At 44.5% G+C, this 25950-nt stretch overlaps 1 protein-coding gene across 1 annotated transcript in view; it reads left to right on the forward strand.

Annotated features, from left to right (window-relative positions):
- DNAI1 (dynein axonemal intermediate chain 1) overlaps nt 1–25950 on the forward strand; it is a 69496-nt gene that overhangs the window by 1794 nt on the left and 41752 nt on the right. Inside the window, 3 exon segments of the mRNA XM_056117275.1 lie at nt 23649–23681; nt 24952–25050; nt 25250–25330. Of these exon segments, the coding sequence (XP_055973250.1) occupies nt 23649–23681; nt 24952–25050; nt 25250–25330 (213 nt within the window).

Genomic DNA, 25950 nt, shown 5'->3' on the forward strand with positions numbered 1-25950 from the left:
TGCTTCTAACATGTCACCGAAACAGGCACCACCTCGTAAGCAGGTAACATCCACACACTATCTCTCTCTCTCTCTCTCTCTCTCTCTTTCTGTCTGACATGCCCTCAGGGTGACCTCTGACCTCCACTCCCATGACCAATTCTACCTCTCTGACTGATCACCTGATCACCTTCTTTTACTCCTTCAGTGCTGATGTTGTGTCCTTGTGAGTCCTGGACTGGGTCTCCCCTGCCGGGTTCTCTGCCTGAGGCCAACCTCCTTGCATGCACATTCCCCGAGCCACTGTTACCTTACTCTTTTCCACTTGCCCGGGCCTCTGCTGCTTCCTTTCTCTTCCTCCACTCACTCCACTGACCTGTGCTGACTTGCTCCTTTTCCTTATGTGACACCCCAACTCTGGCCCTCACATTCTTGTCCCAGAGAAATTCTTCTGCCAGCCCTTTGCTTGTGTGCTCAACCCTGGGTTAAGAAGAGGACACAGGCTTTGCCCTTTGAAAGCCCAAGATGTTTGTACAGCAGACACAGGGTCACTTATGTGCAGGTGTTTGGTTTAGAGTTTCCATGCTGGGAGTCTTGTGAAGAGAGAGAGCAAGTAAAGAGGAAGAGGAAAGAGGCCGCTTTCTCATCCCTAGTCCCCTCTTCACACACTGCACACTCCCAAAACTAGCTTCCAACTATTTCTTGTGTGTGTGTGTGTGTGTGTGTGTGTTGGTGGGGGGGTTACACCTCTCTCTGTGCTTAGGAATCATTCCCTGCAGTGATTCAGGGTTTCTTGCGGTGCCTTGCAGTATTGGGGATTAAAACAGGATATGTCACATTCAAGGCAAGCACCTTAACCCCTGTACACTCACTCCAACTCCCAACTAGTTCTTATATGTCTCTCTTATCTGTGAGCCTCTGGTTCATTCTTGTGACTCCTTTGACCCTCTAAATACCTGATCAGTTGTCATCCTGCTTCTCATGAGTCCTCCTCTTAAATGTACCACAGAGTTTGCTCTTGTCCCCAGCATCACCCTGGAAGGGGAGGGAAAGGCCAGCCTCCAGAAGAGTTCTCTGAAATGAAACCACTCAGTCCTTCTAGGGTGACTTTTCCCAGCCCTCTTAGGAATGACCACCCTGTACAACTATGCAGTAGTAGAACTGTAGCACTGTGCTCCCATTGTTCGTCGATTTGCTTGAACAGGCACCATTAATGTCTCACAACAAATTGTGAGACTTGTTACTGTTTTTGGCATGTCGAATACATCACGGGGAGCTTGCCAGGCTTTGCTGTATGGGCAAGATACTCTCGGTAGCTTGCCGGGCTCTCTGAGAGGGGTGGAGGAATCAAACCCAGGTCGGCCACATGCAAGGCAAACGCTTTACCCACTGTGCTATTGCTCCAGCCCTTATGCAGTAGTAATTTGTTGTAAATTATGGCCGGGGGTATAATTCAGCAGCAGAGCACTTGCCTTTTCTGTGTGATGCTCTGAGTTGGATCCCCAACACCCTCCAAAATAAATAAATATTCCTCATTCAGGCCTATGCATTTAGAGACTTAGAAAGCACTCATGTTGTTTGTGACTTCACATAATTTAATCTGGTTCCTCCATATCAGCCTTTGTTCCTTTGATCCTTTCCTCTGGCCTCCCACCATGTTTTAGATTCCCGTACCTGTGGGGAGGATGCTGTTCCCCTATGACTCCTGTGCTCTATTTTTCTCTCAGGGTTACACTGCATTTTGAAATCTGTGTACTGTGCTTGAGCCTACTGACTCAAGTTAACAGGCAGTTTGTTTTGTTTGTTTGGTCTGGAGGCCACACCTGATAGTGCTCGGGGATCACTCCTGGTAAGACTCGGGGGAACCCTAGAGGATGCCAGAGATTGAACCATGGTCAGCCACAGGCAAAGCAAGCTCCCTATTCACTGTAATCTCTCTCTCTGTCTGACCCCACATGCAGTTTCTTTTTCAATTCTGAGATCTGGTTTACATGCAATGAAATGAACCATTTTAGTTGTACATGTTGACAAGTTTTAGAAAATGTATACACTTGTGAACACTATAATCAAGGTATAGCCCCCAAAGTTCCCTGGTGCCTTATCTGTCAGCCTGTCAGCTCTCCCTAATTCTCTAACTCCTGGTAACCAGGGAGCTACATTCAGTCACTACAGATTAGATTTGTCTGTTCTAGATTTTGTAGGTAGCTTGGGAATACCTCTTACAGGGGAGATATTAGAGGCCAATTACCTGGGGAAGGGAAGACAGGAGAAAGAAGGAGAGAGGGCAGTGGGGGAGGGGGCTGGAGGGAGACAGAGGAAGAGAGAGACAGAGAGAGATAGAGACGGGGGAGGGGGGGTGGTGGAAAGCAGAGAAACCCTGGGTAACCCTACACATATTAGCACTGCCCCCTGGAGAGAGGTTGTCACTGTAAATATTGGTGTGTTAGGAGTAAGAAAAGGTTGGGTTGAGCTAGGTTGTCTTCATCATCCTTTTTTTATCTTTTTTTTTTTCATCATCCTTTTGTCTCAGGAAGCACAATCTGGGTCAATGGTGCACTGGCAATGGAATAACCTAGAGTTCTTTGAGAAGTTGTTCCTGTCCACAGGCAAATGGGGGACTCCAAACAGAGGCATACAAATGGAAGGAAGGAGGGAGCGGGCGGCTGAGAGGGAGAGTCATAACTCAGAAGAGGTTCAGAGAGGAGGCGGGCAGGACTGGAGGCCTCCCGCGGAAAGGGTTGGCTAGAATTGGATTTGTTAGCAAACAGAAGAGTTTAAACTCCGTTGTTTGTGCCAGAGATAGTGTAGGGGTTAAGGTGCGTGCCTTGCATGCAGCCGATTCTGTTTCAGTTCTCAGTACCATATAAGCACCACCTAAGCACTGCTGGGAAAAACCCCTAAACACAGCACAGATCCAGGAGTGGCCCCTGAGCTCCACTGGGCATAGCCCCAACATAAAAATCCAAACCCCAGAACCACCACCAACAAATATCCAATTTTTTGGTCCATGTTATTCCATTGATCAAGACCTTTTTGTGGCTCTTTGCTCTCAGGATTTCCAAAGTCTCTCAAGTTCCTAAAGTCCAACCTTGTTGGCATGGTCTTGCATAGGCTGACCTTTGCTACACACCCTAGTGCAGATGCCACACTGATGTGACAGTTCCCCCAGACCCAGCTCACTGAACTGCCCTCATTTCCTAGGAAGTGACATCCACGGTCTTTCTCCTCTGGGCCTTTGGAACTGCTATTTCCTCTGTCTGCCTGGTAGTCTTTTTGCCTGCCCCCACAGGCTCTGTGCCCTAGATCTCTCTTTCATCAGCTGATTAGGCATTGGATGTCAGTTTGTCATCTCCTTCTCCTACAAAAGATTAGGTCTTCTCTTTGGAGGCAAGATAGGAGTGAGAGGAGTGTTGTTGCCGTTAGACTCTAAACTGTGGTGGAAGGTCATGTCTTCATTGTTGATTCCCTGTACCTGCCACATTGCCTGGGATATGTTAAATTCTGAGAAAACGAATTGAATATGAATTCTGAGTGGCTTGACTTGTTCTTTGAGAACTCTTTGTTTCTCTCTCTCTCTCTCTCTCTCTCTCTCTCTCTCTCCCCCCCCCCCCCTCTGTGTGCGTGTGTAGTTGGGTCAACCTGGATGTTCTCGGGGCTTCCTCCTGAAGGATCATTCCTGAAGGGCCCTGGGACCATTTGGGATTCCAGGCCAGTGGCATATGAAGCGAGCACCTTACTGGCTGTTTTATCTCTCCAGCCCAGTGTTTTGGGGGAATTTTGATCTGAGTGCATTTGAAGGGATGGTGGAGTCTGGAATGGAGAGCAGAGTAGGGAGTGATGATAAGGAAATATTACTGTCTAAGCATGTGTTTCTGGGTTCATATTTATATCTACTTTGGCAGGACTGTGAATGTTGTCAGATTTGAACCACATGTTTCCTTACCTTACGAGCTGATTATTGGAAATTTAGAGGGTTAAAAATGCTGATTGCGTAAATATTCATTCTCTTTCAATAGTTACTTATTGTGCATCTGCTTTGTGCTCTGAGTATTGGTGGTCTCGCAACAAACAAAAATCTCTGCTTTACTGAAGCTTACCTTTTAACTGGAGAAAATTGTCAGTAAACAAACAATAGCATAGACAATATATGAGATGGTGGTTGGTGCCAAACATGAAATAAAGCAGGGAAGAGGACTAGGAAGTTCAGGAAACTAGAAGATGATGATTTAAATAAATTGGTTAGGGAAGGCCTTGCACAGGTGACCTTACAGAGAGATGTAAAGCAATGAAAAAAGTTAGTTACGTGATTCTGGGGGCAAAGCATCCCAGATAAAGGGACTAGCAGATGTAATATCTCCTAAATGGGAGTTTTCAGTTCTGAGTCAGCAAGGTAGGGTGGGGGCAAATGGTGGGAAATAAGGTCCCAGGGGTGCATCACTCTGTCCCATGGGGTTAATCAGATAATCCATGGTGTATTAAGTTGATCATGATGGAGCTCTCCATGAATCATACACTATAATTAAAATTCATGAGTGTCAGTTTCCATAAACCATGACCAGTTTGAAACATCACTGGTTGAGGCCCCAATAGCAAAGTGTCCTTCCTGAAAATTCTGAGAATTCCAGTGGACTGCATGTGTGTTTTTGCAGAAGGAGCTTTGCAACACTGCCAAACGTCGCCTGGCAGCCAGACTGCTTAGTAGAGAGAACTGAATTGGAGTCTTCTGTGAACTCCAGTTAAAAGCTAATTTTAGTTTATGACTAACAAATTTTAGTACTCCCCTATAACTCAGTTGGTTACCATAAAAAAAGAAAATCAAAGCCTGGAATTTTGCATCATTCGTCTGTAAGAGCCAAATAAAAGACTTGCATTTTGGGATCGCTTTGTGGTCTTTCAAGAGGCCCTTCTGAAACAATACTTTTAGAAATATTGATCTTTCTGGTGGGAGGAGGGGCCCTGAATTTTTCCTTCATCAACTGATCAGATGCCAGGTGTCAGCTTATCGTCTTATTCTCCCACAAGGCCCCTTTCTGTAGGGTAGGGGATAGTAGGCAAGATTAAATGTAAGGCCTAAAGAGTTTTAGATGATTTTGGAGTTTTCAGTGTTGTGGCAAGACCACAGAAGAACAGGTAGGAAGAGATGAGCAAAATGTAAGGAAAAGTGATATGTTTTGTGTGTTCAAAATGACCATTCTTCATTCTTGTGACCCTACTTCTCACTATAATCCTTACCTTTATCCTTTCCTTTCCCAGTGCCCTACGTATGACCTTTCACCCCCTTATCTCTCAAAGCAAACCACTATTTCCTGCCTTCAGCAACACCTGGCAGTTCTCAGGGCTTATTCCTTGAGTTTTTATCCAGGGATCACTCTTGGCAGTACTCAAGGATTGAACTTGGGTCAGCCACCTGTACTCCCTCTTCAGCACAAACCACTGTTTTCACATTCACTGTTATCTTCCTAGCTCAACCTACAGTAGTTCTCACTGAGATTCCTGTGAAACCATGAATTGTCATCTATCTCATCCACTCGTGCTCCTTCCAGTCCATTCTCTAAGTTGCATCAAGTAACCTTTTCAAACTCTCAGTCTGACTATGTCACCCCCTACCCAGAAGCCTTGCCTGACTTCCCATTAAGTTTGGAATAGGAACCAAATCTTGAGATAATCCTTTTAGGACCTGCATGGGATGAGGCCTATTTGGGTCTCTAAACCTTTGTACCATTCTTTCCCAGTTTTTGCTGTGCTTCAGTTTTATATACTCTCTGCTCTTTCTGGAACTTACTTCAGACCCTTCCTCATACATGTGCTCCTAAGATTTCATCCCAGATATAAATCTCTACCACCTACTCAATTACCTCTCTGCCCTGTTAATGAAGAGAGGGTTAGGACCCCTCTGTTATATTGTCTCATTGATCTCATTCCTTTCTTTGTATCACAGTGTGAAATAATTCACTTCACTGTGTACTTCTTTGATTTTTGCACATCTCCCCCATTAAGCAATGAGCTCCTTATGGGTATGACCAGTGGGTGTTGGTGCTCATATCTGTCTGCTCAGCTACTAACACAGTGAGCATCATGCCAAAAACTCCCATAGACTGATTGTTAAATTAGTAAGTATAGTTGACAAAGTAGCATAAGGTGGCATGGAAGTAGAAGGTATGCAATCCAAACACTGGTTCTTGTGGGACCATAGAAGACTTCTAGGAGGAATACCAACATTTTAGGTTTGGAAAGAGAAAGAGGGTCCAAAAGAGAGTCAGAAAGAGTAACCAGAGAAGTTAGAAGACAATAAGGAAGAATAATGTTCTAGAAGCCAAAGGAAGAGTGTTTATAGTGTTTATAGAGTTATGTGGTCAGCCATGTGGCATTGCTGCTAACGGGGTCAATGAAGATAAGAACTATGCGTAGCCATTACATTGAATAATTATAAAGTCATTGGGGACCTTAGGAAGAAAGAACAGTTTGAGGCAAAAGCCAGACTGAATTGAGCTCAGAGAGCAGTTAAGAAGGTAGTGGGTCTGGGTGGGTTTTAGACATGAAAGTAATCTTGAATATGTTAAATGCTTAGGGGAGAAATTTGGTCATAGAAGTTGAAGATAAAGGAGACAGAAAACAGCGACTAGAACTGTCTTTGCAAGTGGATCAGTTGTGAACAGCGGGGTGGGGGGGACACTTTGTAACTGGAGTGGAGAAAGAAGGAAGGGATGGATGAGAAAGATGATCATTTAGAGGTTTAGTAGCAGGAAGTCCAGTGAGTCTTCTAGTAGTGTTAAGGAATTCCTTCTGTAAGTGATAACTAGAAAACAAATTTTGCCAATGGCTGTTCCATTTTGCTATGATTACAGTCATGCTATTTTCAGAGTTATGGTCTGAGGTCTGTCATGCACAATTATCAGATTACCAAACAGCTGTGAGCATTTGAGGCCAGACTTGGTCTCCCCCCTTGTTTCCTGTGGAACCTAGCACATTGTTAAAGCTCAGTACATGCCAGGTATTCGAATAATAATGGCAGAGGGCACTTGTGTTTATCCCTGGGCTTTGTGGCCTGCAAGCCGACACTGAAGAGTAATTTTGATTTTCCAGTTCCAGCTGTGAACAAGCCGTGTGAAATTGTTTTCTGCCAGTTAGAAATTTGTATCTTTAATCTTTCCACTAGCCCCTTCTTGATAGAGCTTTATGAAAGAAGCAAGCAAAGGAAATGCCCTGTCAATCCTACTATTTGGTAGATCCACACCATTTTGTCCTATGTATGCAGTCACTGGAGTCCTGTTCATAAGATGAGTTTATGTTCTCCATTAAACTTGCCTCCAAAATTGAGAACCTTGGGAGTGAGACCAGCTCAATCTTAATTCTTCACTTGCTGTTGTCCCAAAGATTGGCACATAATAGATGCTTAATAAATACTGGTTGAGTTCTGAATGGCCTGTTTTAATAAGTGAATAGATGAATGATCGAAAGATGCATACTTCAGTATTCTAAAAAAACTAAACTTTTCTCTCTGGGCCAACAGAAAAAATAAAGTTCTTGATTCTTTCATCCTAGACAAAGCAACATAATCCTGTTCATTACACAGGGACTCTACCCCTGTTATTAAGCTTGTTTTCCTATTTCTATTTTTATCTCACATACATTTTCTCTCTAACTTGATTTTCCATGTCTCAATCAACCTTAAGTATTTCTTTGGGATCAATTGGAAGACTTGATCTTTTTAGAAAGAAAAATCTGGAGGATGGACTGAGGGCTCCAAGCCTTTGTATTTTTGTCAGTGATTTTGTTTCCTGTTTGGGATGCCCAAATCTTTTCTACTTCTGCACTTTATGGGTCTGGAAATCTCTAAGTCACATGTATTTAAAATAAGCTCTTTAATAAAGATGCAAAGAACAGAGTTTCACTCATATAACTGCAGATCAAACAAAGGAGGTAAGCAAAAAGGGAGGGCCTATGTGTGGACATTTGTGAGTGGATAATATAAATATGTAAGTAGATTACAATCGGAAGACACAGTTGGGAGATTGTTGGTAATGAATCCGGTGTAAGTCTCATGATCACTTTACAACTCTGATTTATTCCTGAGTCTCCTTTTCTCATCCATCATCTTTACTAGGGTTACATCCTCATAATTTTAGTGTGTTTCCAACTTGTCATGACCATTTTGATATCTCTGTACTTCACAAGCAACCCCATCAATATCTCCATCTCCCTGTGTGTTCTTTGGAGTTTCCTCCATTCTCTCTCTCTCTCTCTCTCTCTCTCTCTCTCTCTCTCTCTCTCTCCCCCTCCCTCCCTCCCTCCCTCTCTCTCCCCATCCCCTTTCTTCCTTTTTGGTTACACCCAGCGATGGTTACTCTCGGCTCTGCACTCAGGAATTACTCCTGGAGGTGTATGGGTGAACCATATGGGATGCGGGGAATCAAACCTGGGTCAGTCTCATGCAGGCAAACACCCTACCCACTGTGCTATCTATCACTCTGGCCTTACTGTTCACATTCTTGAAGAAGGCATCCTGGTCACATTCTTGACCCTAACTCATTTGTTCATGGAGAAACAAGGCACTGTGACTCCTTAAGTAGCCAAAGCTGTGAGCAGGGCAGTTTTTTTCCAGAAAGAGGTAACATTTTCTGTGGCTCCTCTGTGCAAGGTATAACTTACTTTACTTCCAGGTGGTTTCTGAATTGTATTTTTCACATCAGTTATGCAGGATAGGACCTTGAATTTCTTCTAGTCCAAGGTCTTTATTTGGGACTATTATTTACATTACAAAAGTAATTATTGATAAATTTACAAGGTATCAGTTATTATAAGATATTTACTACAAAAACCTTTACACTTTTTCCTTTTTTTAAATTTTTTTATTGAATAACAGTGAGAAACACAGTTACAAAGTTGTTCATGATTGGGTTTCAGTCATATGATGTTCCAACACTCATCCAATCTTTACACTTTTTCTTTATTAGTATATTCTTGCAGTAAATTTTAAAATGAATCACACTTTTTTAAAAAATGGGGGGCCACACCTAGAGATGCTCAGGGGTTCCTCCTGCTTCTGCACTCAGGAGACCATATGGGGTGCTGGGGATCCAACCCAGGTGCAAGGCAAGTGCCCTCCCCACTATACTATTGCTCTGGCCCCTAAAATACATCACGCTTTTATCTGGCAACAGTTAATATTGAGCAGTTGTTTACAGACTCCCCCTAAAAGACTCCCCCCAACACACACACACACACACACACACACACACACACACTGTAAACTAGAATTCTGGGTACAGTTTAGAAGCCTCCAGTATTAGGCATTGCTTCAGACAGTGATTTCAGAGGAAAGGAAAACACCCCAGATGAGTCACATGTTTATCCTTGCTCTTTTCCTAGGGACAATTTCTTGATCATGGCTCTGTGCGAAAGAGTACAGAAGAACATGATGGTACCAGTGAATAACCCAAATAAATGTTGAAGTTAGTAGGTAATGACTTTAAAACAGCTGTTGTAACTAATTCAAGAAACCAAAGAAAATATTGTCTTGATGAACAGGGGGCTAGGCAAAAAAAAAAAAGGATTAACTGAGGAACATAAAAAGATGGAAAGACTTAGAGACAAAGAGCAAATGAAAAGGCCATGCCAGTGCTTCCAGTTAAAACTCAGAGCTTATCATGTTAGGTAAAACAAAAAAGTGAGACTCAATCATATGCTGCCTACAAGAGATGCAGTTTAAGTGCCCAAACATGCAAAGGTTCAAAATAAACAAATGGGGTGTATGTGGGGGGGAGGATAAAGAATAAAGAGATAGCACAGTGCGCTGGAGCGATAGCATAACGGGTAAGGCATTTGCCTTGCACGCGGCTGACCCAGGTTCGATTCCTCCATCCCTCTCAGAGAGCCAGGTAAGCTACCGAAAGTATTCCGCCCACACGGCAGAGCCTGGCAAGCTCCCCATGGCATATTCGATATGCCAAAAACAGTAACAAGTCTCACAATGGAGATGTTACTGGTGCCCACTCGAGCAAATTGATGAACAATGGGAGGACAGTGCTACAGTGCTACAGTGGTTAGAGCAGTTGCCTTGCACACGACCCACCTGGATTCAATCTCTGGTACACCAAATGGTCTCTGTGCACCACTGGGAGTAATTCTTTAGTGCAGAGCCAGGAGTATCCTCTGAGCATCACTAGGTGTGGCCCCCCAAATACCCCAAATTTTAAAAAAATAGATAAATGTAGGAATTTTGTGGCTCAAGCACAAGGCAGACACAAGGCCCTGGGTTTGCTCTCCACCATTGCAAGGCTGCTTTCCCCATCCCAGCACTGGAGTATAACTCTTGTAGCCCCCAAGATCAGCAGGCTCAGGGAACCACTGGGTGTGCCTCCACCCTCAAAATTAAATAAATCGGCAATTTAAAAAAGTGTTAGAAAAGATACAACTAGGTAGCCAGTCTAAGAAAGCTGTGTGACTATAGAATGATAGCTAAGTAGACACGAAGAAAGGTGGTATTTCCAGAGATAAATTTGATGTTTTTCATAATGATAAAGAGGCAATTCAAGAAGACATAAAATCTCAAATGTGTAGGTACCTATTACTATAGCTCCAAATATGTAAGTTTTAAAGACTGACAGAACTAAAGGGAGAAATACTCAATGATTTTAATACTTCTTTCTCCACAACAGAAAGAAACAGGTCGGCTAATCAACTTGATCTAGTTAACATCTGCAGAATACTAAACCCAGGAACTATGGAGTGGAAAATATATTCAACAACTATAGCATAGTCACCATATATTCAGTACATAGGACAGAAACTGGGACATTAATACATCTCAAATATTTCAAAATATTAAAGGCTTAGGCTTCAATTAAATTCAGTTTTAACATCCATCATGACAAAAGAAATCAGCACACTATTAATAGTTTGGCCAACGTGGAATTAAAACAAATTACAATATCTTTAAAACCCCCAAATAGAAATTAAAGAACATACTTCTGAATAGCCCTTGGGTCAGAAAAAAGCACGCAGGAGATTAGAAAATAGTTTTAATTGAATAGCAATGAAAATAACATCACAAATTAGGAGCTGCTCAGAATTTGTGCTTAGTGGATGGAGCCCCGAGGAATAACACCACAGCTTAGAGTGCCTGCCTTGCATCTGTATAACCATGAGTCCAGATCCCCCATGTCCCCACATATGCTGATGAGAACCTGGGAAGCTCTGCTATCTGCAATTTCTGCTCTGCAGCTGTGTGTGTGTGTGTGTGTGTGTGTGAGAGAGAGAGAGAGAGAGAGAGAGAGAGAGAGAGAGAGAGAGAGAGCACCACAAAGAGGGGTGTGACCCTTGGAAAAGGCTGCAGCTAAGAAGACGGTGCAAGCACCACGCATGAGCACCTCTGTGACCCCTGGCAAGCAGCTTAACACAACTGGTGTGCCTCAACGAGGAGTGTGACCTGTGGCAGGTCAGTGTGCAAGCTAAGGAAGTGCAAACCACAGGGGGCATAGTGGCTGAGTGGGCAGACACTGCAACCTAAGGTACAGCCCCTGACGAGCAAGGCTGTACTTCGCGGAAGCACCTATTAAAATGCCTGTTGTAGCTGTACCCACCATCTTGCCGACAGAGGAACGGCCAAGCGACATATGTCCAAAACATCATGATACCGTCGAATCTTTCCAGGTTGACTGGTCCTGGCTGAGAACTCTGGGGTCTTCTGGAATGGGGGTAGGAAAATTCCCCTTTTCTGCCTGAAGGCTCAGCAGCCCACAGCCATACCGAACACTCTCCCATATGGAAGCAGCTCAGCTCCACAATTGAACCTCATCAAACTGCCACGCCACCACATTGCTATAGCTCCAGTACCATTCAGTGCCTTGAAATTTCATTGCACTGCCATCTCAGAAGGATCACAGCAGATCTTATTGGAAAGTTGCACAGATGACTACCAAATTCAGTGAGCCTGAACAATAACATAGAAGGCTCAACTAGCAGTAACCAGCACAGTAGATCCACAGACAATGGCTTTAGTAACATCATTGTGAGATAATCCATTATAACAAATTGGCTCTTACTGATACAAGATTTGATAGTTCCATGTGCTTTTGTGCTATAATGAACAATATGAAGTAAATTTGATTGTGCCTGCAAGGGGTCAGGCAGGAGTGGTGGGTGAGAAATGGGAAATTGATGAAGGGAAGGCCACACTGATGGTGGGATTGATGTTGGAACATTTAACGCCTAAAAAAAGAACTATTATAGACAACTTGGCAAATCATGGTATATAATAAAATTTTAAAAAGAAATAAAATAGCCTATTTTAGGGATTGTAGAGATGTACAGTAGGTAAAGCACTTGCCTTGTGTATAGCCAATTTGGGTTTGGACTACATATGGTCCTCCCCCAGTCCTGCCAGGAATGATTCCTAAACACAAAGTCAGGATTAAGCCCTGAGCACAGCTGAGTGTGGCACCCAACCTCAAAACAAATAATATCTATTTTAGAGAAGAAGGAAAGTTAGAAGTAAATATTCTAGTTTTCCACCTTGAGAAAATAGAAAAGGACGTGCAGAGATGGTCCAAAGATCTCGAGCACATACTTTGTGGAAGCTCTGGATTTACCCCTGGGAACCATATGATCCCCTGAGCACCACCAGAAGCAACCCCCAAGCACTATACCAGGAGTAGCCACCAAGTATTGTGGGGGTGTGACACAAAAATAACAGCAAAAAGAAAATAAAAAAGGCACAGGGGAATAGTTCAGTAGCTTAGAATGCCTTCCATGCTTGCAAGGTCCTCCCTGGTGCTTACACCAAGGGAAATCCTGAAAATTCTGCTGTTTGTGCCTGATAGTTCTGCTGTCTGTTATCCCCAGGACCACATGCTCTTTCCAGATGCAATATCGTCAAGTATGACAATCTCCTCAACCAAGAGGGGATGTCTGCTCCAGTTCACGTTACACTGAAACGTGTGTGAACATCCCAGCCAGGAAGTGGGATCACTCTGATTACACCTGAGCACCTCAGCAATACCTCAGCAAGCACTACAATCAGAATGTGTAAACCCAGCTGATGAGAGCATTGCACAAGCTCCACAGTTACAATGAAAGAAATGCAACCCCCAGCAAACACCACAACTAACTGTGGACGCACCACGGCCAGGCTTGTGTGCAATCCTCCACCCCCATCACACAACAACAAAAAAAGCAATTAAGAGAAGGGGTGGGGGAGGAAAAGCCATTTAAACCCTCAATAATATATTTATTCATCAATATCATTAATTGTGTTGATTTATTTTTATTTAATTGATTCACACAATAATGAGGGAAAAAAAGGATAGAGAAAATTAAAGCCAGAAGTTTGTTCTCTGCATAGATCAATATAATTGATAAAGCCTAGTAGGGCTCATCAAGATAAAGAGGAATCACTATAGTCTATAGCAGAAATGAAAAATGAGTTATTATTACAGATCTTACACACATTAAAAAGGATAATTAAGGAGTATTAACTTTATGACAGTAAATTCAACAGCTTAGATGGTGTGGACAAATTTCTTGACAAGCATGATTTATCTTAAGTGACACAAGAAGAAATGGAAAGTATGAAGGCACAATACCTAGGTGAAGGAATTAAATTCATAATTTAAAACCTTCACACAAAGAAACTAGAGATCCAAATGATTTTACTGATGAAATATATCAAACACATGAGAAATAAATAACCCCAATCTTTCACAAAATATTCCAGACATAAGAACAAATCGCAACTCAATTTATGATGCCAACATAATCCAATACCAAGTCAGAGCTTTATAAGAAAAGAATATGATAGGCTAATATCCCTCATGGACTTCAAAACAGCAGCAAAAAAAACCCCTAGCAAAATAATAACATTTCTGTTACATCAATATAGAAAAGAATAATATATCATACAAAGGGAGTGCTCTCCCAATACCAGAGCCCAACATTGGGGGGAGGGGGAGCAAAAATCAATGAATGGAGATCAAGGATTTGACCCAAATCGTCCAGGCCAGGCCATGATTGTATGAGTCTCCAGGCTTGATTCCTGGCAGAATATGGACCCCAAGCAGCAATAGGAGTGGCTCCACAACTAACAACAAAAACAATCAAGTAGCCCTAGCAGCCAGTGACAGGTTAAGATTATGTTATAGGTACATACTGTTTAATGATTGCAAAAGAAAAAAATTGCTTTTTGCTGCAGGATGAATGGAACCAGAGGGGGTCTTACTAAATGAAGTAACTCAAGGAAGAAAAACAAATACCGTATTTATATCATATGTGGGATATAAAGAAGCAAAGCAAGGAAACAGACAATGTCCAATGAAAACAAACTCTCAAAATCTCCAAACAAGGCCAGAAAGATATTCAACGGGGATGAGTACATGCTTTGCAGGCAGGTTTGATCCCCGACTTTGCATGGTCTCCTGAGCACCTCTGGGAATAATCCCAGAGCACAGAAGTAGGAGTAATCCCTAAATACCCCAGGACAAAAAAAAAAAGAGTAAAAGTAAAATAAATAGATTTGATACAAAAAAAAAAAAAGAGGTTACATAGGAGAAGTGTGCAAAAGACCATGGTGGACATGTTGAAACTTTTTGTTTCCTTCTTGGGTCACATCTGTTGATGCACAGGGGTTACTCCTGGCTCATGCACTCAGGTATTACTCCTGGTGGTGCTCAGGGGACCATATGGGATGCTGGGAATTGAACACAGGTCAGTCGCGTGCAAGGCAAAAGCCTTACCCACTGTGCTATCGCTCCAGCCCCTGAAACATTTTCCTTTAAAAATATAAACATTTTCAGGGGCCAGAGAGATATTACAGTGGGTAGAGCACTTGCCTTCCATGTGGCTGATCTGGGTTTGATCCCTGGCATCCTAGCTGGTTCCCTGAGTACCACTAGAAATGATTCCTGAGTGCAGAGCCAGGAGTAATCCCTGAACATCACTGATTGTGGCCCCCAAATCAAACATAAATAAATAAATAAATAAATAAATAAACATTACATCCCTCTGTGCTCTGGAGCCATTCCTGGCTCTGTGCTCTGGGATGACCCCTGGCAGTGCTCAGGAAACTATATGTGGTGCCAAGGATTGAACTGGGGTCTGTTGCAGGCAAGTCTTTCCCTGCTGTTCTATCTTTCCAACCCTTATGCCAGCTTTTATACACTATCCTGCCCTTCCTTCTGTAGTTCTAGCAAGGAAGGGTCCCCACAAGACGGCTTCTGCCTTCTTTGGCTTCCAGGGAGACAGTAGCCTGCCCTTAAATCTCCTTTTTTCCTGCATTCTTAGAGCTGTGCTATCAACGCATTACTGGGAAAGAAAAGCCTCTTCAACTGTACGGAATTGATATTTAAAAATTCTTGATTAGCATTTTAAATTATAAAAGCAATGCACAGTCACATTAAAAATATTAAAACCATGACAATGAGAACAAGATGAACAGCATTGTTCCCTTCCTCATAATTCACCAGTCACGGTCCCGAACAAACCAGTGCCAACAGATTTTATATACTCTCCTAGAAGTGTTGTGTGTCTATGCAAATACACACATACTCATATTCTTAAAGTAACCAGATCGGTCATCTATTCCTGTAACTTCCTTCTTCATTTAACAATATATTTTAGAGAGATTTTATCATAATACATATGCTTACTATTCTGTTGAATGGCTACACAGTGATTTATTTAGTAGGTCTCTATCGATTTGTTTTTTTCCATTTTAAAGATATTATAAACAGTGCTGCCGCAGTGAGCAATGTTGAACATGCATCTTCTGTACATGTGTGAGTATTTCTGTTGGAGAAATTCAAGAAAATGGAGTTGTTGGGGTCAGAAGGATAGTACAGCAGGTCGGGTGCTTGCCTGGCATGTGGCCTGCTGGGCTTGATTTTCAGCGCCACGCATGCTTCCTTGAGCATGGCCAGGAGTGATCCAGGATTACAGAGCCAGGAATAAGCCCTGAGTACTGCCAGGTGAGACCTAAAAACAAAGAGAAAGAAAGAGAGAAAGAGAGAGGGGTTAGGAGGGAAGGGAAGGGAAGGGAAGGGAAGGGAAGGGAAGGGAAGGGAAGGGAAGGGAAGGGAAGGGAAGGGAAGGGAAGGGAAGGGAAGGGAGAAGGGAAGGGAGAAGGGAAGGGAGAAGGGAAGGGAGAAGGGAAGGGAGAAGGGAAGGGAGAAGGGAAGGGAGAAGGGAAGGGAGAAGGGAAGGGAGAAGGGAAGGGAGAAGGGAAGGGAGAAGGGAAGGGAGAAGGGAAGGGAGAAGGGAAGGGAGAAGGGAAGGGAGAAGGGAAGGGAGAAGGGAAGGGAGAAGGGAAGGGAGAAGGGAAGGGAGAAGGGAAGGGAGAAGGGAAGGGAGAAGGGAAGGGAGAAGGGAGAAGGGAAGGGAGAAGGGAAGGGAGAAGGGAAGGGAGAAGGGAAGGGAGAAGGGAAGGGAGAAGGGAAGGGAGAAGGGAAGGGAGAAGGGAAGGGAGAAGGGAAGGGAAGGGAAGGGAAAGGAGGAAAGGGGAAGGGAGTGAAAGGAAGAGAAATGAAGTTGTTGAGTTGAATGGTGCCTGTATTTTAAGCCTAGCCAGGTGTTTCTAAATTTCCCTACTAAAATTTTGCATCCTCAGGCCAGAGCGACAGTATAGAGGGTAAGGTGCTTGTTTTGCATGAGGCCAATAGGGGTTCTATCCCTGGTATCCCCTAGGGTACCCAAAACACCACTAGGAGTAATTCCTGAGTGCAGAGCCAGGAGTAACCCTGAGCATTGCCCGGAGTTGCCCCCAAACTAACAAGCAAGCAAAATTTTACATTCTCTTACTCATAATAGTGTAATATTCCTGTTCCCCTTCATTCAGTATTTAAAAATCTGAGATTTCTTTCACCGCCAAACGCTTATTAAGTGCCCTCTGAGTGCTTTATACTGGGATTAGGCTCAGGATTTGAAACACAGTCCATGTAGATTTGTTGGTGAATTACTGTTCCCTTGGGACTAAGAGCTTTTTGCCCTTTTAGAAACGGAAACTGCAAGCTGGTGAGGTATTTAGTTTCAATTTAGCTTAATGGAAACCTGTTAGTGAGTTTTAAAATAAGGACCAAGACAACTGAAATGGTAAACCAGGTCTCTTGGGTCCCAGGAAGAAGGATACAGCGTCTGTGGGTTTATGTGCTTCCAAGAGCCCATCTTTCCAGGAACAATATCTTTCCACAGTGAACGCCTTGGTGGAATGTGAACTGCAGAAATATAGTCATCCTTCTGGCAAATGTTTCCTGTAGGCAGAGGGCGGCACAAACTCTGTGTGGCTGAAGGCAGAGCAGGATCTGTGAATGGGGATGCGTGATGGTTATCACTTATTGCCCAGACTCAGCCTAGGCACCATACTGCTTGATATGTATTGACTCATTTAATCCTTGTAACTAAGCTGAATTGTCTGAGTACATTGGCATGATATCCATTTAAAAAAAATTTGGGGCTACCCCTGACTCTGTGCTCAGAGACCATTCCTAGTGAGGCTGAGGAGACCATATGCAATGCCAGGGATTGAGCCCGGGTTAACTGTGCTCAAGCAAGTGCCCTACTATCTGCTTTAAAGCATACAGAGAGGCAGTGGAGACCAGTGAGTTGCACACACAGGATCAGACTCCCAGGTGGGGGAGTAGAGACTCAAATCCAGGTATAGTGACCCTCATAGTCCACATTCAGGCTGCAAGGGCATATCTGATGACATCTTTGTCTTCTGAATATTATTTCTTCATGAATGGAAATATTATTTCTTCATGAATGGCTTCAGAAGTTTTGATCTTTTTGTCCCTAAAATAGGCTCAGTGACAAATGGGCTCAGTGGTCATGTGCGCCCTCCGGTGACAGAGGAAAGAGTAGGAGAGGCGATGGATGCCACAAGGGGGAGTGTGGAAGTCACCTTAGGGCAGAGGAGGAGAAACTCTTTAAATCAGAAGCGTGATTCGCTCAAGTTTATGTTTTTGAGAAAATCATATACAGGTTGTGATCAAGAGTTTGGGGTCCAGAACAAGCTCTCTCATATGTGGGGTATAAAGAAACAAAATAAGTAAATTAAAAATGCTCAAAGGCAAGAGAAACTGAGAGCTGATCTTGACTAGGAAGCAAATCCTGGCGGGAGTGTGTTGGATAACATTAGATTGTCCTTGTTCCTTCCGCAGGGAGTTTAGGTTTATTGAGTTGCTCCTACAACAGTGCCCCTGAGGCACACCCAATTCCATCAAGCACTAATAATCCTATATTGCTTTTCTCTTTCCTTTATGTCACTTGCATGGTTTAGCAATAGCCTTGTTTGTATAGACACAGCAAGACAGTTCATGCTATGCTTTATAACATGGAAGTTAATTGACTCCAAAATAATATTTACTCCAAGACATCCATATTTACTTGACTTAAGCCTCATTTGCCTTTAGTTCCTAACACCCTACATGCAGGGTCCCGACGAAGGGACTGGATGGACCAGGGCAAGCTGTAAGCTATTCTGGCATTGAAAGGAGACAAACTAAGCACCAAAAGTATAACAAGTTAAGAGCATAGTCACGGGACAAACACTATTATGACCCAAAAAGAAGTAACTGAATCAGGACCCTACTGGGGTTAGGAAAGACTAACCTGGCCTGAGCACTGTAGTCTGGGATATATAGTGAGATGTCCCCAGAAAGAGCCAACCTTTAAGCTTAATATATGTCTTACTATGTTCATACAAAATGACTGAAATATTATAAAGAGGTAAATTTACTATGATTGTTTAAATGGATCACTAGCTGAGGAAAGGATAAAGCAATACATCTGGATGGAATCTCACCCTTGAGTGGATCTCCTAGTAATCTGGAGTGCTGAATCCTCAGATGAGATTTTTGTCCTTAATAATCCCCTAGAACTTGGCCCAAAAGAGTGGCTTTACCTCTGTTTGTTGTTATATAATGTTTAACCCCACCTATGTGTATACCCTCACCCTTCATGATTTCTATGTATCTATGCTGTAAGGGGTGAGAGGGAACTAGACTATGATGAAGATAAGGACTAGACGAGGACAAAGAGGTAGAGGACTTTGAGATCTATGAGGAGTCTAGGATGATGGAACTATGATGACTGGCACTATGACCAAAACTACAACTACGCCTGTGCTGTAAAGGAAGAGATCAGACTACGCTGGGGAGAAGAGAGAAATAAACTGACTACCGACCAGCCTGGGGCTGGGGTCCTGTTTCTCCGTTCCCCCTGTCCTTTGTCCTCCCATCGCTGACATCCAGCCTGGGGAGGTGGCTCTCAGCCACTGAACATTCGAGTCCCACGTGTACTCATGCTTTTCCTTTGAAACTCAAAGGGGTTGGGGGGGCGGGGGTAAACTCACTGGGGCAGTGGTGGGGGAAAATGGATACCCTGGTGACATTTTGGTCCTGGGACATTTTGTGTAGGAAGCCCTACCATTTACAGCATTGTAAATTACGGTGCCTAAAAAAATTTTTTTAAAGGGTTTGGGTTCTAATCTGAGTCACTTTTGGGTCAGTCATTTGATCTTTGTATGCCTCAGTATTCTCATCTGTAAAATAGGAATAACAGTAGCTCCTAATCCATAAAGTGGTTATAAAATTAAATGAGATCATATGCACAAATTGCTTGGTAAATGACCAGCCCGCCTACAAATTGCTCAGTAACTGAAAATGATGATAGTTACATAATTGTTTGCGGGGAAAGCAACGGGAGCCAGCTGTTAGGCCTGAATTAAGAAGAATATAAATGGAGATACTTATGAACTGTATTCAAGAGATAGAATTATTAGACATCGAAGCAGGATGCTAATGGAAGGATGAGGAGAGGGTAGGCAGCTTTAATGCTTACCCAGGTGAATATCCAACCTGGGTAACTAGATGGTGGTTCCTTGGGACGAAATAGGAAACACTGGAGGAAATGGAAGTTGTGGTGGGAAAAGAACACACCGAAGTTGATTGGGGAGGGGGGCTCTCAAGTGATGCCCTCGAGACCTGGCCTGCTTCTCGATGATTCTCAGCTTTGCTGGGGCTCAGATTGCATCTGCCATGTGTAAGGGAAGCACTGGAACCTCCCTGTACTATATTTTCATCCCAATGAAGTGGATTTTTAAGATACTGGGTTTGAGTGGTCTGAGCATGAAGTTCTGGGAAGTCCAGGCTGTAGATTTGTGTTTCACCAGAAGGTAGAAGTTGAAGGTATCTCGAATGAGGATAAGAGCTCCCGAACGGAGTGTGTAGCGTGAAATGATAAAGGTGTCAAGAATGTATTCTTGGGGCCGGAGCCATAGTACAGCGTGCACGCAGCCGATGCCAGTTCAATCCCTGCCATCCCATACGCCCCCCAAGCACCGCCAGGAGTAATTCCTGAGTGCAGAGCCAGGAGTAACCCCTGAGCATCGCTGTGTGTGACCCCAAAAAGAAAAAAAAAGAATGTGTTCTTGGTCTCAAAAAGAGTACATTGTGTAGGGCACTTGCCTTGCATGCACCCAACCTGTGTTCAATACCCGGCACCCCATATGGTCCCCTGAGCACCACCAGGAGTGATTCCTGAGTGCAGAGCCAGGAGTAACCCCTGAGCACCAAAGTGTCGGACCTCAAAACAAAACAAATAGGATTATATTCCTGCCCCCAGGAATTGAGGATATTGAGAAGGAGCAATTAAAGAGGTTGGAAATGAAGGTCAAAGAGAAGTTTGGAGATGGGAGGGAACCCTCAGCAATGTCAGGCCTACAGGAGAACTGGGAAGTGAGCACTAGGCAACTGTTACCCATGACCTCTGTAAGGCAGATGGGCTCCATCCACACGCAACCCTCTGCTACTGGCCCCCAAATGAGCGAGACACAGCTCCTGTCCCCAGGATGCACACACTAAAGTCGGCAGCAGCAGAAGCTACACAGGGCTCCACTGTGGAGGGATTGGGGGCACACACCTGTCATCCCCAGATCACCCCAGGAATCTGGCCCCATGGAGGCTGGGAGGATTTTGTTTGCTTGTCTCATTCCACCCTCCCTGGCCATCCTCCCTGACCTAACAGAATGGCATCCAAGAGGCCTCTCCTGGTTCAAAGAGTAAAAATAGTGGCATCTCCAAGCTGCCTTCTCCAGCGGCTACTGTCGTCTGTTTCTTTCCTTTTGCAGAGCCAAGCCCAGGGAGGACAGAGTGTACTTGAATACAGATATCCTTCAGCCCCCATCGCCAATACTGTGATGGGGAGAGCCTTGCTGGGAATGAAGAAGAGAACGGAGGGAGGAGGAAGTAAGAAGGCAGCATGTCAGGGCTCATCTAAAAGATGAGCCGAGGCTAGTGGGCAGTGATGGTGGGAGCAGGAGGGGAAGGGGGAAAGGACATTTCTGAATGGTGAGGTCAAAGGCGCAAGCATGGGAAGGCAAGAGTTTGGGCTCAAGAGTGGCCTCAGGGGGCTGCATCCCGAAGCACTAGCCCAGGAAGGGTAGGGGAGTGGATGGCGATGGAGACACGGAGCCAGATGATAGAGTTCTGGGGACCAGAAGAGCGGGGGTGGTGCTTACTTCTGTGGTTTGACGGCTTCTGGGAGGAACCATCAAAAGCTTTTCAGGAATTCAAGCTTGTCTGTCTCAGGCTTCTCCTTCTGGAAGACCAAGGGCCCAAAGTGGCAGCCTGACATTCAATCTCCCTTTGCCATGGTTGGGAAGTCGGGGCTGTAGCTGATTTCATTGGCCTGTTTTGCATTTATTATAGTGTGGCTTTTATAGTGTGTTAATTGAAATATTTCCAACTGCCAAAAACAATTACACTCAAATTGCCTTGTCAGTTCTTTTATTGCCAGATAAATGTTTTACAGACATATTTATGGGGGGCAGTGGTAACTGGAGCCCGTTTTCTATTTAAGGCTGGCAGTTTGGGCTGGGATTGGCCCTGCGAGGCTCTGTTGTGGGCCAGAAAGCTGTTGGACGTTGTGACGCTTCCATCCCGTTACCTTAGGGATCAGAGGCTCTTCAAAGGGAAGCAGCTTTCTGGCTCATACAGCTTAGCCTCAGAGAGGGGTTCCCACCCCTGGAAACCTTGGCAACCTGGCAGAAATCTGCACCCTGCTGCTGTCCTACGAGCCACAATCCCAGCCCAAGCTGAGACATGCTTTTTTCCTCCCCACCCCCGGGGTCCCTTTCCTGCCACTGCCATCAAAGCCTGCGGGAAGGAGCCGCAGTCACCCACCCCGTGTAAATCTCTCTTTGCACTTGGAAAACCAGGGTTCTCAGACTTCCCGCCCAGATCACAGGGAGATGGGAGCGACTCCTCGCAGGTCTCTGCCCGTGGGCCATCTGAGAAGATGGGCTGACACCTGCCTTGCATGCAGGAACTCGGGTTTGATCCCCAGCACCGCCTGGTCACTGCCAGGAGTGACAGAACCTGGAGCACAGAGCCAGGAGAAGCCCCTGCACACCACCTAGTATGCCCCTCCCCAAGCAAAACAAACCGAAGGACCCAGTGTGCCATGCTATCACCAACAGGAGCCCCAAGGTTTCTCTGGGGCCTTTGAGAGCACCCTGCATCCCCCCTACCCACCTTTGCCCCAGGCCTGATGCTTCCAAGAGTCCCGCCCTCACAGGGCCCTTTCAGCCTCCACCCTCTTGCACCTTTCTCTGAAACGCTTGCTAGTTCTGTGTGCGTACGCAGTTTCTGTTTGCGGTGACTTTTTGACTTTCTGATGGTCACAGTTCCCCTTTATCTTCATCTATGACCTTTTCTTCCTCTGGAGAGAGCCTCTGAAAAACTTTTTGCTCTCTCTGGACAAAACACATTCTAGTGTTATGCCTGGCTGGGTAGGTGCCTCTGGGCAACCCTGCAGCTTTGTGTGTGTGTGTGTGTGTGTGTGTGTGTGTGTGTGTGTGTGTTGCCACACAGCAGACTTTCAAGGGAACATATGCTGAGTGAGTGTACGAGTGAGCGAGTGAGGGGGTAGGTGAAAAGTCCACGGGCTTTGGTCAGACACGTCTGGCCCTGGACACTGAGAAACTTGGAGTAGGGACCTGATCTTCCTTCATGTAGGTCCCAGGGCCTTGGAGAGTGCTCCCTGCATAAATGGAAGCTCAGCCAATGTTTGTCGGGGGGGATTGATTATATTTGTTCTTGGAAACATTTTAGCCTATGAAGGCCATCATAGCCAGGCCTGTGCATTTTGCTGATGAAGAAGCTGAAGCCCAGAAAGGCAAAACATTTCCGCCCGGGTCACGCTGACTCACAGGTTTGAGAGCTTAGTCCCTGATTCAACAAACCCTGGGAGCATCTCCTCTCCTCTGAGCAGGGTCGGAAGTGCTGGAGATAGAGGAGCAATGTACCAAACCAAAGGCCTGCTTACGAAAGCTGACGTGTGTCCCAAGCAGGCATTTAAGGGATAGAAAACACCCTCAAAATCCCCTTAGTGCCTATCCCAGAGCTGAGTGCTTCATATGTTCTTTACAAAAAAAAAAAATTGGTGGAGCTATTTTCAAGTAAATGCTCTACGATCAGTTGACTGGTTGGTCCGTGCAGGTCAGCGTGTCTGATGGGGCAGCTCCTCACTGGACTAAGAGGCCCACAGAGTGGCTGTCCTGTGACAAGAACCCTCCACGTCCTTTGTCTGCAGGGATCTGGGGGTAGGCTTTCCTAGGACACTGTGTCTGATGCTCCCAGGAAGATTTGCAAGCCATTTACCTTCTGTCTCTGTCCTTTCAGAGCTTCAACGTGGGCAAAGGAGCCAGGAAAAGAGTAAGTGCTCAGATCAGCAGGCTCACAGCAAGAAGCTAACGGCAACTTTTCTGTGATAAATGTTAGCTGCATCCTTTCAGAAGGTTTAAATGAGTAAAGAGAACCTACCACCCTAGGAAATTTCTTATTAACACAAGGTTCTATCTTCCTAGATATTTCTATGCATATATAAAAGTCACACGCATTTATTTTTAAATGAAATCTCATACTTATGCTAGTTTATAATCTGATTTTCACATCATATATTTAGATGGATTTTCATTGCCAATAAAGGCACTTTTATAGCATCATTTAAAATAACTGCATAATATTTTGCCATATGTTCCTTCAGGCCATATCATAATCTGTCCAGCTCTTCCCATCATGGGACGTGTAGCTATTTCTTTTTTTCCACTAGTTTGTTTAATCAATCCTCCAATAAGCATTCATATGTTTAAGCAATTAGGGAAACACTTGTGTATTTATTTATATATTTTTTAATTTCTCTAATATAAATTCCTGTACATAGAAATTCAAATCAGAGTACAAACTATCATTAGTTTTTTAATAAAGATTGTAAATTTACTCTTTAAAAAGTTTGTGCTAATGAGTGGGGCGGGTCTGTCGATTTTCCCACGACTTTGCCCTCACTGGATATTTTATTTTAGTTTTACCCCAATTTCATTGTGAAATGCATTGCTCCATTTGCATATATTTGAGTACTAGGGAGAATGAATTTTTGTTACTATGTCATAGGCCACTTTAGTAAGGTATTCAACTGTCCTATGAGACATAGAAAAAAAAAACTTCTCATCACTGCTTCTTTTGCGCTTCCAGAATCAATGAGTTTTAAAATGACAGGCATTAGATCATTTTTGTAAGAGTAGCCTTAAGGTGGCACATGAGAAAGTAAAATATGAATTGGAGTTGAAGTAGCTTAAAGGTGAGCCGAGTCCATGCGTTCTGCAGAAGGTCCAGGCTTTAGCAGCGGACCCTGGCCAGCAGTCAGGAAGCTAGAGGGAGGAGCCAGTTTCTTCTGGTTCCTCTCCTGGGGTCAAAGCCCACCACAGTGTGGCCCCAGGGTTGAGATGGTCCTGATCTTCTAAGTAATGAGAACACTGGCCCTCGCTATTGCTCGAGACCCTTCTATGAATGGTCGGCTGTACCTGTTGTCAACTAACAGGTGGCAGAGCAGGGATAATGTGTGAGTGAAGGGGTTGCCTGCATCGTTGCTGGCTTGGCCAAGCTCCCCAGGCACTCTTCTGAGTCTCACATGGGGTCTCAAATCCAGGATGAAGATTCAGGCACTGAATTGGGAGAAGGAACAGACGAATGGGCCCAATCCAAAACCATAGTTAGACCCCCTGACCAGCTGGAGTTGACAGATGCGGTAGGTGAACCACACCCGGCCTGGCTCCTTCCTCCTCTTCCAGCCTCAGAAATCCCTTTCTTCCTGGGAGTCTGTACGGAACCTGGGGGTGAGAGGTCAGCTGACAGCCTGGTGAGGGGTTGGGGCAGCTGGATCTTCCCAAGCCTCGGAGGTGGCGGGTGGGGACCATAGATCACCTCTTGGTTTTTCTCTCCCTTAGGAGCTAAAGGAGGAGTTTACTCGCATCCTGACGGCCAACAATCCACACGCTCCCCAGAACATTGTCAGGTACAGCTTCAAAGTAAGTTGCATCTCCTCTGGGGCCTGAAGGGGCGGCTTGGCTTGGTGGCCACACTGCAGAAGCTCCTCAGCGATTCAGGAGACCACCTCTAAACTGAGGTTCTCGTATTGAGTGCCTGTAACCAATCATCATAACAACTTTGTAAACCACAGCGTATATATAAAGTGTAGGGGGGGGCTGGAGCAATAGCACAGTGGGTAGGGCATTTGCCTTGCACTTGGCCGACCCGGGTTCAATTCCCAGCACCTCATATGGTCCCCTGAGCACCGCCAGGAGTAATTTCTGAGTGCATGAGCCAGGAAAAACCCCTGAGCAACACTGGGTGTGACCCAAAAAGCCAAAATAATTGTTAAAAAATAATAATAAAGTGTAGGGAAAAAATTTACATAGGTAGGTCTACTTTACCTGTTCCATGTAAACTCCAAAATACATCAACGTAGGATTGCTTTAAATTTTTATTTATGGGGATGGAGCAATAGCATAGCGGGTAGGGCATTTGCCTTGCATGTGGCCAACCCGGGTTCTATTCCCAGCATCCCATATGGTCCCCCAGCACCGCCAGGAGTAACCCCTGTGCATCACCAGGTGTGACCCACAAAAGAAAAATAAATAAAAATAAA

The sequence above is a fragment of the Sorex fumeus genome, unplaced genomic scaffold, assembly GCF_029834395.1.
Source record: "Sorex fumeus unplaced genomic scaffold, SorFum_2.1 ptg000034l, whole genome shotgun sequence".
In the NCBI taxonomy this organism is placed as follows: Eukaryota; Metazoa; Chordata; class Mammalia; order Eulipotyphla; family Soricidae; genus Sorex; species Sorex fumeus.